Genomic DNA, 15,976 nt, shown 5'->3' on the forward strand with positions numbered 1-15,976 from the left:
ATTGATCAATCGACCTTTAAGATAATTATTCGATAATTTACACATTGAACTATGTTCAAATTGACGATTTTTCTTTTCAAATGTTATGTATATGCAGTCTCTATAGACTTTTAGATGTTTGTTTCAGAAAAAAAAAAATTCGATAGCTCGTTATTTTATCGTGATTGAGCTTGAGCTTGTAAATATGAGTACTAAAGACGTTGAATATTCATACTCGAGATAATTAAAGTTGAAGATAATTAGAATTATTTAGAAATAGAAACAAACTTGTTTTAAATTTAAAAAAATTGTCCGTCCTGTGTACGAGCGGTATAACAATCTCGGGAGAGAACCGAATTGAACATCGGTGTTAATAACAACAAAAATAATAATAATAAAAATAAATATTTTACTATTTTATTAAATTATTTAATTGAATGATTTAACTAATTTTATTACGAATTAATTGATTAATAATTTTATTTATGATATCAATATATATTATAATTAAGGAAATATAACTCTAAATTGTTTTATATTATTGTTTCTATCCAGTACAAACATATACTTCAACCTACATAGAATAAATATTATTAATTAAAATATCTTGAAATGTAATTTCTTTTAATAACTGATAAAAAAAAACTTTAATTACTCACTAAATATATATTTTAATTATTTTAATTATTTTAATTATTTTTAGTGTAGTTCGATTTCACAATATTAAATGAAAGAAATTCAAGATGAAAAAATAAAAAAAATATTGTTTTTATAATTTTTATTTTAAAAAACATATACGTATAAAACGGTGTCGTATCATGTTCCCTCCCTCTACTTCCTTTTTCCCGTCCCATTTTTCAATTCAAATATACAAACACATCCCTCGCAAAACAGCCTTTCCCTCTCTCTCTCTCTCTCTCGCCGGAATGGAGGGAGAAGGTACCTCAGAGATGGAGTATACGGAGATTGAATCCTCCGCCGATTACTTCGACAGCTCCATACTGTTCAATATCATCAACGATGTCTCCGCCTTTGTCTTGTACATGCACCAACAAGTCCCTTCGTAAGTTACTCCTTCCAATTCCAACGTATTTTCCGTTTGTTAACTTCGAAACTGCTGGGAACGGGGGCAAAATCCATTCAGGTTCGATTCCCGATGGATAATGTGTGATCGATGTTACGTTTGGTCCAACCTTGGCGATTATATGACTATGATCGATACTTTTGGTTTGTTAAGTTTTGAGTCGATTGTAGTTGCTGCCTGATTTATGCACGTGGTTGGACTTGATTACTTCAGTCACTCTGTTTGAAATTGTGCCTTGTGAGTTCGGGGGAGGAAAATTAAGGATTCTAGGAGGAATGAGATTTGTTCGATTCGAAATTTACTGAGGCTTTCGCTCTGTAAGATTTGGGAAATTTAAATGCTCATTTTTGGTATGTTGAAATTTTCAACCTGTATCTATTCCAAATGTCATATAATATTAGTGATTCGTTTTAGGATTTGTAAATTGCTGAGATGATCGTTTAAAAATGTGTTTCGGATGGAATCGTGAATAGAAAACTGCTAACGTGTCCTTCAGGTCGAGGTTCAAATCTCGGTGCCCAAAAAATGATGAATAGAAGAATGAATGTTGTCGGCTAACAGAACATTTATTTTGCCTAACATTGCTTAATTTGTTCTTCTTTTTATCTGTTTTGTGTCTCTTCTATGATTTTTGCATCAGTGTCGTATGGCCTGTAATGCAATGTTTTTTGATTGTTTCTTTCCTAGTATTACAAAAAGCCCTTGCAAGAACACCTTTATAAAGTAAATATTGCGGATGATATGTTCTTGAGAAAGAGCTCTTGGAGAAAGCTTTAAAAGAATTAAAATAGTTTCTTTTGTATTGAAAATACTGTGTCAGTGACTTTATATAGAGGCCAACTGTTAATTACAAGACTGATTAGTTCAAGCATAAGTAACTACAACAACAAACCAGATGAACAGAAGCTAATTAACTAAACAGAAACAGACCAGCGGAACAGAAAATAATCGCTACTAATGATTCTCCTTAACAGTGGAGAAAAGGGTCACCCATTAAAGAAACAAACATACGTAGTGTTGGATGATGAAAGTCCCACATCGGCTAATTTAGGGAATGATCATGAGTTTATAATCAAAGAATACTCTCTCTATTGGGCTAAGGCCGTTTGGACGTCTCAGCCCAAAGCAAAGCCACGAGAGCTTATGCTCAAGTGGACAATATCATACCATTGTGGAGAGTCGTGTTAGACACGTAGCTTTGTTATTTTGAGACTGAAAATCAGTATGCGAGAACACCTTTTAGTCTTTGAAATGAAATGTAATCTACATTTTAAATGTACATGTACACTTAGTTAAAAACTTCTCTTTTCAGTTTCAGTAGACATTGGTTTTCTGGTTCAATCTTCAGTAGATCACTTATATCAAGGAAGCCAAAAGTTCATAAATTTTATACATCCCCTACTCTGGCTCCTCCTCCATTTTGCTATAAACTAGAATTATATTATTTACAAGGATTTAACATTGTATGAGATATCTATTTAGTATGCTTGTACCATAAGCACTGATGTCTGGTGGCTTATGTGCAGAATCCTACAGGACATGAGCATTGAATTTGACACCTTACATGAAGAATACAAAGAGCTGGTATGTTAACTGAGAAAGGGTAGTTTCCTTTACACTTTTTTGCATCAATCTGAGGATCATAAGAACGGTTATTTTTAGGGAAGTGAATTGGCACAGAATGAACTAAAAGCATCGTCACGAAGAAAGCATACTGGCAGAATGAGGGAGGTCAGACAGGGAATTAAGAGAATGGAGAAGTTAATGAATTCAGTCTCTAGGTTTCAAGCTGCCATCAAATCGTTGATTAGTGAGACTTCAAACGTCCAGGAAGTACTATTAATTCTTGGAGCAACCCCACTGCGGCCGCAATATGTTTATGAGCTGTGCTTTTCACATAAAAATGTTGTGGTAAGAGGTGCAGATTACTTCGTCAAGCACAAAGCAGCAGAAGTTCTTTCAAGAAAGGTGCGTGTGAATTGTAGTACTTTTCCTAAATTTTTTCAGTATTTGATTCAAGTTTTGTTGTTAATAGCAGGCTATTCGAACATTAATCTCGAAGGATGCTGGGTCTGCCTCATATCCAGGTACACAGTTGTGCACGTTAAAGCAAATTGATCAAGTTGGGAGAAGAATTCTCATCCTTGAAATTTTCTCATTAAGAACTGATGACATATTCTTCTAGGCCCTACTAAGTTGTTTCTATTGGTGAAGGCCCCTTCCTCTATCAATCTGCCCTTGCACTTCATTCCAAAACGTGAATTCCGGTATAGCAAAAAGGTAACCGTTGGACGTTTTTGCTTTTATTTTCATATGAGGATACTAATGAGATCATCTTGGAGGTTCTGTGATCTATCTCTCTTTTATTGAAGAGTGCTTTATCTTGTTTCCGGTTAAATCAATTATTAATGGTGAAGATAATCTTCTTAATGTCAGTTAGCTGAGGGACTGGAATGCCAACCAGTTTTCTGACAAAAGAATATAGTATGTCCATTTATGACAAAAAACAGTTATTTGCCAACTGCCTACAGTATCTGCATCTCCCAATCATATTAGATTATCTAGTTCCATGAGAATTTGACAGTTTTAGAATAATATACTACATCACTTTTCATTTATCAATCTCATTAGATCTTTCAGTTTGATCCAAATGCATAATCTGAGGTTATAAGAGGATGTTGATCATCTTGATTGTCCAGACTATGAAGCACCATTGCGTGCATCTTTCTTGGTGCATTGGAATCTGTTAATCAATTTGATATCGTATAAAACAAAGATCTTTGATGCAGATAAAGCCCTTCAAACTACGATTTAAATGCAAAGCCCAAATCCACCAGATGAATGATCCTGGTCCTGATCGTGAATTTCAAGTTGGAAACTCTGATGATTTGGCCAACTCTTCAGTAGAAGATTCAATCTGGTATGGAATGTTTAATATTCAGTTATTATTATGGAATTGTGTTGGTAATGGGTCAAAGTCTAACCTTGGCTAGATAAAAAAGAAAAATCATAGATATATAAGTGAAGGAGATCCTCTGTGAGATCCTACATTGGTTGGGGGAGGAGAACGAAACATTTTTTATAAGGGTGTAGAAACCTCTCTCAAGTGACACGTTTTAAAAACCTTGAGAGAAAGCGTAAAGAGGGCAATATCTGCTAGTGATGGGCTTGGGACGTTACAATTCTCTCTATTGATATGAAGTCTCTTGAGTGCAATCAAAAGCAAAAATACGAGAGTTTATGCTCAAAATAGACAATATCGCACTATTGTGGAGATAAATGAAAGAAGAGTTTGTTGTCTATAATAAATTTCCATTCATTGTTCAAGAAAAATGATTGGTTAAGTACATTAGTATTGACATTTAATACGTCAGGTTAGGTATTAAAATGGTGCGTTGAGTGATTAGCTTTGCAGACATCAATAAAAGGAGGGTGCTATTGTTAAGAAATAAAGTTAGTTTAAGAGCAATATAATCTCATAGACTCATATCAAGTCATTGGATGACATTTTTAGTTTTAAGAACCATGCTCATTTACTAATATTTTTCTTTACAAGGCATTAGAGATCATTAAACTAAAAATATAAAAAAACCATGTTTTGGTGAAAGTATGTGCCAAATTAAGAGCTTTAATCCTTTTATGCAACAATATCAATACTTCATTCATAATTCCAGGTTTCAATGTCGACATGCAATCAAGGGGATAGCATTCAACAGATCTGATGAAGATTGAAAGTGCCGACTGACAAAGTTACAATACAAGTAAACACTAACCTGTAAACTTGCAAATGAATTGCTTCTAATTGTATTTTGTAGGCCAAAAATCCTTGACCCTCGAGATTTTAGCTTCGATATGCAGCCAGGTGATCTGGACTTGGATTTACATCCTTTTAGCTATAATTTCAATGGTGGCGATTTAAGTAAACTTCTATATTGTCCTTCAGCTATTAAAATGGTGAATCTTGGTTAAGTCTTCTTACTACCAAAGGTGCTAAGCTTTGTAATCTCAAACCGTGCTTTGTCTAACTTGGTCATAGTTCATCGGTTACAACATAACTTTGAAAGTTTTATCACCTCCAATTTATTGTACCAAAAAAATTGTCCCATGTTTTTCTCTCGGATTTGGATGAGAGCTGGGATGAAGATGAGTCAAGGCATATAATCCTTATACCCGACTCCATTTAGCTAATGGGAGGAATCTTTCTTTACTCCCTCCCCTATTTCTTGAGGATAGAGAGGAATCTTTCTTTACTCCCTCTCCTATTTCTTGTGGGTCTCGTCCTATACTTTAAATGGACATCTCTAGTTCAACTGGTATGTTTTTAGTCGGTTAAATTATATATTATATGACTGAACAAAAGATATATTTGAAGTGAGAAAATGAGGTGAAATAATTGAACGAAAAATATATGATTAGATTATCCATAGCTTCATTTACAAATTTCTCAAAATACACTATAAAAAAAAAAAATAAAAAAAATAAAAAATTGGCCTTAAAAGTAAATCACTCCGAACTCAAATTTTAACAAAAATTAAACTCTAACATTAATTTTTTTTTCTCAAATTGTTAAATTTATATTAGAAATATATTTTATAATATATTTATATGTTATACAGTTTTTTTTTTAATTTTTTTTTTAAATCACTAGAAAGTCTATTTAGAGAGTAGAAAGTAAAATTTATTCGTAAATTGAAATTAAAATTCCCGAATGAATTTGATTTTTTATTCCTTTAAACTTAAAGGTAAATAATTTGGATTTTATTTTCAGTTAAAAGAAATAGGTTAAATCTTATTTGCATTAATACGGAAAAGAAAAAAGGGAAAATCGGGGGAAAGAGACGGAGGCTTTGTGAAGTGCGGGCTAAAGTCTCTGTTCGCGTATAAAAGAGTCACCCTCGGCCAGACCTCTGAAATCTCTCTGCCGCCGCCGTCGCCGTCGCTGCGGCTCTGGTTCTCTGTCGTAATCTCGTCACTGGCGGAGCAAGCATCATGAAGTTTCAATTAGAGGATGTCACAGTCTACTTCCCTTACGATCACATTTACCCCGAGCAGTACGCTTACATGCTTGAGCTGAAGCGAGCTCTCGACGCCAAGGGCCATTGTCTTCTCGAAATGCCCACAGGCACTGGAAAAACCATTGCCCTCCTTTCCCTCATCACCAGCTACGTCCTCTCCAAGCCCCAAAACCCCGTCAAGCTCATCTACTGCACTCGCACTGTCCACGAAATGGAGAAGACCCTCGCCGAGCTCAGATTGCTCCATGATTACCAGGTTCAGCAGGTTGGCCCTCGCGCTCAGATCTTGGCTGTGGGGCTTTCTTCCAGGAAGAATCTGTGTGTCAATCCGGCTGTTTTGGCTTCGGAGAATCGGGATTCTGTCGATGCTGGTTGCCGCAAGCTGACGGCGAGTTGGGTTAGGGCCATGGCGGCCGAAAATCCCAATGTGCCCACTTGTGAGTTCTTTGAGCAGTATGAAAAGGCGGGTTCCAGTGCGGTGTTGCCGCCGGGGGTTTATACGTTGCAGGTACTGGTTGAATTGAGATTATGACTCACGAAATTTAGAATTCCCAATCTTTTTTTTCCCCTAATCACCAACGGTGGCCTAAATTGTGTAGCAGATACTAAGTAATTAAAACACTTATGCAGTCTTTTACCTTTATAGTGTAAAGACGAATTGTTTCTTAAATCATTACTAGGTTATATTGACAAAATTCCTCTAATATTCATTTTTATAGATGGAAATCATTTATGCCTTGAGTAGTTAATTCTTGCAATTTCCTCACTGAATTTATAGGATCTGAGAGCTTTTGGGACAAAGAAGGGTTGGTGTCCTTACTTCTTGGCACGGCATATGGTACAGTTTGCAAATGTGGTAGTATATAGTTATCAATACTTGCTTGATCCCAAAGTAGCTAGCATTATATCCAAGGAAATGCAGCGAGAATCTGTTGTAGTGTTTGATGAGGCGCACAATATCGATAACGTGTGTATTGAAGCCCTTAGTGTTAGTGTGAGGAGGCAGACTATTGAAGGTGCCAGAAGAAATCTCAATAAGATGCGTCAGGAGATCGAGAGGTATATTCAGATGCTAAGTTGCTTTCTCTTAATCTCATGACATATCTAGAAGGGCCATGGTTCATTTGTTTTTAATGTTCTTATTGAGAAATTAATGTCTGGGTGTTTAGGTGTTTCTGTTACTTTTGAATTGAAATTTAATCAGTATTTTCCTTGATATGGTAGGAAGGTTTAAGGAAACTGATGCAGGTAGACTGCGTGCGGAATATAACAGGCTGGTAGATGGTTTGGCACAAAGAGGAAACCTACCTAGTATGTTTTACATTATTGTATTAGTGTAACAAGATTGCATGATTTCTTTTTGGATGATCTTTTCCTGGGATAATATCCTAACTTTCTTTAATTTTGTCATGCAGTTTCAGATACGTGGCTCTCTAACCCTGCTCTTCCAGATGATATTTTGAAGGAGGCTGTGCCAGGAAATATACGGCGAGCTGAACACTTTATACATGTTTTGCGGAGATTGGTTCAGTATCTTGAAGGACGTTTGGACACTGAAAATGTTGAGAAGGAAGGGCTTGTAACTTTTGTTAGCTCTATTGGTTCTCAGGCTGGAATTGACCAAAAAACCCTGAAGTTTTGTTATGATCGTCTCTACTCCCTCATGCTGACACTTGAAATTACCGACACTGATGAGTTCTTGCACATACAGACCATATGTGACTTTGCAACACTCGTTGGGACATATGCACGAGGTTTCTCAATTATAATTGAGCCTGTTGATGAGAGAATGCCGCATATTCCTGACCCTGTACTGCAGGTTAGTTTATATCTGCCTTAATTCTCATATATATGTGTGTGTGTGTGTGTACTTGAATACCTTTTGTAGTATGGAATTTGGATGCTAAAAGTTTTGATCTTAAGTTTAGATGATCCCTTGATGGTAGAGAGGTGTTTAAGTTGGACCCTTCACAGATTGGTACCTGATTTTTGTCTCTAAATACGGTTCTGATCTTAAAGTGCGGATGCTTCGTATATTAGGAGAATACACACAACTTTTGCAACTCCTTTTCTCTGGGCTGGATGCTCTCTCTTCTTCTCCTATTTCAATATCGAGACTTTCCAGAAGAAGTACTAATAAAAAAGAAAAAAAGAGAGGGAAAAGAAAATCATAGAATCTTTCAAAATAAGGAACGATCCTCTGGGGAATTGCTCGAGTCTTCTCCGTTTTTTTTTTTCTTCCACTTTTATCCCGTTGGAGAAGTTTTTTTGTAATCTCCAAGGATGAGCTCTCCTTTTGCACCTTCTATTTAATCAATGAAATTGTTTCCTATCCAAAATAAAGAAGAAAAGTAAAAAGAAATCCTAAGGAAGTAAGCATCTATCTTTGTTCTCTAGTTGCATAGCCCCTAGCTCGTGCATGTTGCCATTGAATGAAATCTAAAATTGAACTTTATAGTTTTTTTTCAGTAATTATTTCCATTGTTTAAACTAAATTATTTATTAAATATTCCTTATTTTCTCCTCAGCTTAGCTGTCATGATGCCTCACTTGCTATTAAGCCTGTGTTTGAACGATTTCAATCAGTTGTGATTACATCTGGTACTCTGAGCCCAATTGATCTCTACCCTCGTTTGCTCAATTTTAATCCTGTTGTTAGCAGAAGTTTTACAATGTCCCTGACCAGAGACTGCATATGCCCAATGGTTCTCACTCGTGGCAGGTGTGTGGTTCTGTTGAAATACATTACTCATTTGTTCTACATATTATTGTTAAAGTTTAATTATTATTCTTCTTTAGTAAAACGTAGGATCTTCTATACTGAACATAGTTTGTTTTGTTGCTATAGCGACCAGCTTCCAGTAAGTACTAAATTTGATATGAGAAGCGATCTTGGTGTGGTAAGGAATTACGGTAGGCTCTTGCTCGAGATGGTTTCAGCAGTTCCTGATGGGATAGTATGTTTCTTCGTCAGTTACTCATATATGGATGGGATTGTAAATAGTTGGAATGAAACTGGCATACTGAAGGTGACGATTACTCATGTTTGGCTTGGTAACAGCTTTTTAGTGGGAATTAGTCTTAACATGATCCACCCTGATCGTAACTAAACGGTTGAACTCATTTCCTCAGGAAATAATGCAGCATAAACTTGTGTTCATTGAGACCCAAGATGTGGTGGAGACTACCCTGGCTCTTGACAATTACCGCAAGGCTTGTGATTGTGGGAGAGGTGCTGTATTTTTTTCCGTAGCCAGGTATCCTATTCCTCTGTCAATGCTCCCCCTATTTTTTCCTTTTGTTTTTTAGTCAACAGAATAGTGTGGTTCAAAAGGGGTTGTCTTATCCCTTTCATACAAGTGCAATGGTGAGATCCCACATCGGTTGGATAGGGGAACGAAACATTTCTTATAAGGGTGTGGAAACCTCTCCGTAGTAGACGTGTTTTAAAACCTTGAGGGAAAGCCCTTGAAGGGAGTTCGGCCCAAGGTATTGACTTTCCTATGTAAAACCCGATATGTAGTGAATTTGACCTTGCGAATTTAATCTTCCAAGGAGAGGAGAAAGCCAAGGCAATATGAGGGAGAGGAGTTTCATAAAGTGTTAAAAAACGAATGGCATAAGAAGTCCCCAAAACGATTAGGAGTCCAAACTCTAAAGTCCTTCCCCAAACACACACATATAGGCCACGAAGGATAGAAAAAAGGCCATTGCTTTCGTCCTCTCTCTATCAAAAAGCGGACGACAAAAGCCTAAGGAAAGTGAAAAGGAGGAATTTGAGGAAGACAGGAGAAGTCACCAAATGTTACTTCATATCTGAAAGGTGGTATAGACGTGGAAACAAAGCACATAGGGGAGAACCCCCACCCCCACATTCCTCTCAAAAACAAATCTTTGAGCCCTCTACAAAACATTTCATAATATTTCATAAGCTGGGAGAAGAAAGGGAATCGAGAAGAGATAGCTAAATAGAGGTTCTGTGTAGACAATGATTATTTATTTTCTCTTTGTCAATATAATTTTTTGATAGCATTTTGCTTGGACACCGTTTCAAAAAGAAATGAAGATGTTCCGGCTACAATTATTAGATATTTTTTTGGAATTTTGGTTATATAAAATAAAACAATAGGTTCTTCAATGGTATAAAAAAACCCATAGATCTTTGATGTAATTTTTGTTGGCCTTTCTTCGTGCAAATTTCTTTTTCACTTAATATCTATGGTTTATGTGATCTTTGTACCAAATGGAATAATTGTTTGTAATCTTTCTTGCTTGGGAGACTATCCTCTCCTTTTGTTGATTTCATACCATCTCTAAAATTATTGTATTCCTTCGGGAAAAAAGCTTTTAAATAACTTCATAGAGATGGAGATTAAGAGGAGTGATCAAATGTAATTTGGAATTGATCTATGTTTATGCAGGGGGAAGGTTGCCGAAGGTATAGATTTTGATCGACATTATGGACGATTGGTGATAATGTTTGGTGTTCCTTTCCAGTACACATTAAGCAAGTGAGTTTCATCTTGTGACTTTCTAATGAGAAGCCTGTGGGGCAAAAATATGATTAATCAATGTAAACCATTTTTCTGTTTCTAAATTTAGACTTATCAAAACCATGGGGTTTTTTTATCCTCACAAGAACAGATGAAAATTTTTTAATTGAAAATTGAGTGTATTCCTTTCTTTTTGGGTGGGTAGGCTGTCCATAATGGTGTGGTTCTTTTTGTGTTAGACTTGGTTATTTCTGACTGTGTATGTAATGATTTTGTTTTCAGAATTTTGCTTGCTCGGCTGGAGTATTTACGCGAGACATTTCAAATTAAGGAAGGGGATTTTTTAACTTTTGATGCTTTGGTATGGGAAACTTACTCTTCTAACTATCCGTTGAAGCTCTTTTTGGTGTATGGTGGAAATAATTGGTTCTGACAATTTGAACAGAGACAAGCTGCACAATGTGTTGGTCGAGTTATCCGGTCGAAGGCTGACTACGGGATGATGATATTTGCTGATAAAAGGTTTGATTTTTACTTCATAGCTAGTTTCAATTAATTCCTCGTTTACAGAACATATTTTCAGTTATTACTCCAAGAGTTCACAAATCACAAGTTACTGATTCATTGGTTCGCATGGATCTTAATTAAATGTATGAGTTTGTTCATACTGATTCAACTGTACAGCACCTTTTCAACTTTCCAAGTTGTAAACCACGTGAGTTAAAGTGCAATATAGGATATCAAATGAATGAGGTTGGTACATGAATAAATAAAGCTATCTATAATAATGATAATTTATAAATAAAATAATTATACAGAATGCTGAAGAAACAATCATCGATTTTTAAGATAATTGTAAACCACGTGGATTTGGAACGTGTTTAAAAAACACCATGATATTTGCAATTTATTAGTACAAAATATATTGAAAAAGAATGTCTTGAAACTGTGAATTTTTGTAGTCTTTGCAAGATTTTATCTTTTTTTACCTTTGTGCAGGTATAGCCGTCATGACAAGCGCTCTAAGTTGCCTGGATGGATATTGTCACATTTACGTGATGCACACTTGAATTTGAGCACAGACATGGCACTGCACATAGCACGGGAGGTTTGTAATTCGTTACCGTCCTTGTCCTAGATATTGACAAATTTTCTATCATACACATCCACAAATGTTTGGCATTCAAATCAATTCATTCGTGTTCTAAGGATGCTGAATAATTTGAAGTTGCCAAATTCTTGGCATTTTGAGTTCGCAGTTGGAAGCAAAGTTTGGGTTAATTATCTTAAATGCATCTTCTATAAGATCTTAGCTTCCAAATGATTAAGAATGTCTGAGTATTTTCAGTTTCTACGTTACCGAAAAAATAATCGAATCGAACCAAAATCTGTGGGTGCAGTTCCTTAGGAAGATGGCACAACCCTATGATAAGGCAGGGAGCAGTGGTAGAAAGACCTTGTTGTCCCAAGAAGACTTAGAAAAGATGTCTGAAGCCAACATGAATGAGATGTTATATTAGTAATCTTAACACTGCAAATGGACTCTTTCTTAGTTCAGAGTGCTGTTTTACATTCATCTTGAATCCTACTTACCAAGTTCGTCTGATTCATCGGCCCGACAATTTGGTTCGATAGTTTGAAAAAGAAATTCCCTTCCGGGATTCTGCCGACGAGGAAAGAACTCAAATTTGAATGATGCCTGGTTGTGGAATTGAAAAGGGCTGATAACCTTTCTGAATGAAGAACTCCAGAAGAAATTTTGATCAAGTAACTTATAGTAGTATATATATATAGAAACGATCTCTTGTTCTCTTTGAACTTGCAGCGTTACTCATTCTATTTTTTGGTTAACTATACTCTGTTTATCTTTCAAGATCATGGTTGCTTTAGTTTCCTAATACAAACGTTAGCTGTTTGGCTGGGCTTGTTCCTGTTACCAACATTTTGATGCCTGTGGTACTTTTAACTAATAAAGCAGGTCAAAGCAGTAGAGTTTCTAGTTCGGGAATCGATGGAATGAAGTTACAAGTAAGAGTTCTTCACTCTGATATTTTGAACCCATTCTAATCGTTTTGGTCGTAAATTTTTATAACTCAAACTAACTTTTGCTAGGTTGTGAATCCAATCTAAACTAACTCATAAAACTGGGTTCGGTTTGGTTTGTTACATTCTATCGAGTTCAATTAAATTCATTTTTCATATAGGTTCTAGCATTCATGAACTATGTTGCATGTAGAGATATCCATTTAACTTACTTTGAATAGGTCGGAGAATCATCGTTATTCTAGTCTACAGTAAGTTAAATAGTTTTTAAAGCACTCAAGTTCGAAGGCTGGAAAAAGTAGAATGGTGCAAGAGAATATTTATTTAGAGTTTAATGTTCTTCGTAGAAAGAACATACAGAACAATGGTGCCTAACACCGAAGTGTTAAACTAAAACAACGCCTTCCGTGATAGTAATAGCTTTCCCTCGCAGCAGAACGTTTTCTTTCTGCTCGTCTAGATGGACGTTCAGTATTCCACTTCTAGGTGATGCCTAGCCATACAGAAAGAACGAAAGAAAAGTTAAATGAACTGGCTAGAGAGAGAGAGAGAGAGAGAGAGTACCATATAAGCCACATATAAGCCACAAAATCAGAGAGTACCATATATGCCACAAAATCAGATTTTCCCAACTTTTTGGCCCAGTAGACTGCCAAAGCACAATGAGCCCGACCACATACAGCTTCCTGGACACACAACACACGGTATATAAGAACGTGGTAGTTTTGAGGTGTCTTGGGGCACTGATAGGAATCATGACCCTCCACAATGGTGTGATATTGTCCATTTTGAGCATAAGCTCTCGTAGCTTTCCTTTTGGGCTTCCCCAAAAAGCCTCGTACCAATGGAGATGTATTCCTTACTTATAAATCTATGATCATTCCCTAAATTAGTTAACGTGGGACTTCCTCTCAACCATACACAGAATTTGAAGAGTTAATACCTCATTGATCCCAGATTTTGGGCAGAACATACGTGTATAAAAATCAAATTTTGACTCAGCCGAGGGAGAGGGTGCTCCAGTTATGATTATCCCACTTCCGGGACACTTCTTTATCTCATCAAAATTTGGTTCAAAATCTATTACGTCTTTTGCTGAAGGAAGAACAACCTGCAAAATGTTGTATAAGTAGTGATTGTTCTTGTTGTATTATGAAGTAGATATCAAGATAGGGACGAGCAATATGAAGCGCTTTACCAAGAAATTATCGAAATTCTTTGAGACAACCATCTTTATGTCGATCATAGAATCAACATTCAATGCTTTGGAGATTATAGAAGCATTAGCAGAATTGACTTCGATCAATGGAATAGTTGGAAATTCGAATTCAATAAGGTAACTTTCGTGTGCTTCACTGTTATGAACGTTTGGAACTCGAAGTGGCTTGACCTCTGAAACCCTTTTAGTGGTTAGATTTCCTAAAAGCGTTGAAAACTCGATAGTGTCTGAATTTACTAAACCATATGAGAAGAGTGCGTGTGCTGCCGCTAGTGTTGCATGACCACACATCTCAATCTGGAAAAACTTGTGTAATCAGTACTCGGAGCATTACGTTCAAAATAGTTGATAGTGAAACGAAAGAGGGGAAAAGGAAAACCTCAGTGACCGGAGAGAACCATCTGAGGCTAAACTTAGAGGGTTTCAACGAATCATTGGTTTGTTCTTTCTCGTTTATGCGAATCAAATAACACGTTATTGAGATATTAAACTCAGCAGCCAAAGCCTGCATCCATTCATCTTCTTTTTCCTCCTCTAATATACAAACAGCCGCTGGATTTCCCTTAAAAGGGGAATCAGCGAACGCATCAACCTATTTAATTACAAAGCTCAAAGATCAATTCTTATTTAGAATCAACAGGAATCAACCTATTTAATTACAAAGCTCAAAAATCAGTTCTTAATTTAGAATCTACAGAAAAGAAAGAGAGGTTAAAGTAAAATACCACAAAATATTTGATTGCTTGTTTAGCAGCCATGGTTGAAGGCGAGAGAGAAGAAGAAGAACAAGTTTTTTGTTCGTATATTTTATCTCCTCACTTCCTCCTCTATTTATGGAGAAGAAAATTGATTATTTCTTAAATAGAAATATCCATTTAATTTTATTGATAAATAATAATAATAATAATAATAATAATATTTTTTTTTAATTTAAAAAACATCTCACTTTCAATTTTTTTTTTTAAAAAATAATATTCTTGCTATTAATAGATAAACAGAATGTTTTTTATTATTATTTATTTTTCTACTTAAAAAAAAAAAATTTATTCCTTCTACTCTTGTTCATCTTTTTATTTTTTGAAGCATTTGTTCTTGTGTACCATTGTTCCATCATTTTCGTTCTTTTCCACTCGAATTTTAGGATGAAATTTCTATTCAAAATGCATAAATTTATATAATTTTTTTTTATTGGATATAAAATTTATATCCAAATTTGATAAATAAACTCGATGGTCATTTAAAAAGGAAATTAGATAGTATGAAAATATATAGACTAAAATGAATAAAAAAAAATACAAAAACAAAAATAAATATTTTGAAATTGTAAAAATCAAAATGACTGTAACTAAAAGTAAATGGATCAAAAAGGAAATTTATTTTTGCAGAATAGCTAAATGGTCATTAAAGTTTATTTGTATTGATGAAACGTTTGAAAGTTTAATTATTTTTTTTTATCCAAAACAAATAGTTATAATATTTTTCAACGGTTTTTTTTTTTAGTTTTAAGAGTATTTTTTTAAAAGTTTAAAATATTATTAAATTTTTTGAAATTTCAGAGTTATTTTTATTAATTTATATTTAATTAAAAAAAAAAAAAGGCATTTTCACAACCTATAATATGCCATGATATTCTAAAAGTTCAATAATTTTTGGTGTATTTGTGGATTTTAAAATATAATATATATTTTTTTCACACCACCTTTAAAAAAAACGTGTAATATATATTTTGGTTCTTCTTCTTTGGTTCGTTTAAATCCTTATAATTTATGAAGCATATCTTTTTGTTCCTTTCACTTTTAAAAAGTTACCGCTTTCTTTCATTTTCATTTTTTTCACTCGAATATTAAAATAACATTTTATTCACTTCATTTCTTACCATTAACTATAAATTTATATTAAAAAGTTTTTATTATATTGCAAATAAAATATATGTTCAAATTTGATTAATACAATATAATGGTAACTTTTTTTTATTTAACTAGATTAAAATAACCTTGAGAAAAGTATATGGACTAAAATAAAAAAAAATTTAATGAACGGATACCAAAATAAATATTTTAAAACTATAAATAACCAAAAAATATAATGAGGGGCCTTAAAAAAAATTCAATGATCCGAAATCCTTGGATTAGGTTTAAATAAA

At 34.6% G+C, this 15,976-nt stretch overlaps 3 protein-coding genes across 3 annotated transcripts; 2 read left to right on the top strand and 1 right to left on the bottom strand.

Annotated features, from left to right (window-relative positions):
• Positions 1–797: 797 nt before the first annotated feature.
• Positions 798–5,066, top strand: LOC111456309. The gene is made up of 7 exons (XM_023098138.1): positions 798–1,042; positions 2,590–2,647; positions 2,726–3,031; positions 3,102–3,150; positions 3,249–3,343; positions 3,853–3,983; positions 4,738–5,066. Exons 1-7 carry the CDS (start codon positions 798–800, stop codon positions 4,793–4,795), a joined length of 942 nt encoding a protein of 313 aa, XP_022953906.1. The 3' UTR covers positions 4,796–5,066.
• An 812-nt stretch (positions 5,067–5,878) lies between these two features.
• Positions 5,879–12,513, top strand: LOC111456016 (DNA repair helicase XPD). Its single transcript, XM_023097709.1, has 12 exons — positions 5,879–6,586; positions 6,857–7,137; positions 7,307–7,389; positions 7,494–7,897; positions 8,607–8,800; positions 8,927–9,107; positions 9,211–9,335; positions 10,500–10,589; positions 10,854–10,932; positions 11,017–11,093; positions 11,571–11,679; positions 11,972–12,513. The coding sequence occupies exons 1-12, from the start codon at positions 6,053–6,055 to the stop codon at positions 12,089–12,091; spliced, it is 2,277 nt and encodes a 758-aa protein (XP_022953477.1). The 5' UTR covers positions 5,879–6,052; the 3' UTR covers positions 12,092–12,513.
• A 398-nt stretch (positions 12,514–12,911) lies between these two features.
• On the bottom strand, positions 12,912–14,670 carry LOC111456017 (uncharacterized isomerase BH0283-like). Its single transcript, XM_023097710.1, has 6 exons — positions 14,559–14,670; positions 14,213–14,425; positions 13,813–14,130; positions 13,558–13,725; positions 13,217–13,300; positions 12,912–13,107 (listed from the first exon to the last, which is right to left on the bottom strand). The coding sequence occupies exons 1-6, from the start codon at positions 14,589–14,591 to the stop codon at positions 13,000–13,002; spliced, it is 924 nt and encodes a 307-aa protein (XP_022953478.1). The 5' UTR covers positions 14,592–14,670; the 3' UTR covers positions 12,912–12,999.
• Positions 14,671–15,976: the final 1,306 nt, after the last annotated feature.

Source organism: Cucurbita moschata, unplaced genomic scaffold (genome assembly GCF_002738365.1).
Source record: "Cucurbita moschata cultivar Rifu unplaced genomic scaffold, Cmos_1.0 Cmo_Scf00018, whole genome shotgun sequence".
Taxonomy (NCBI): Eukaryota; Viridiplantae; Streptophyta; class Magnoliopsida; order Cucurbitales; family Cucurbitaceae; genus Cucurbita; species Cucurbita moschata.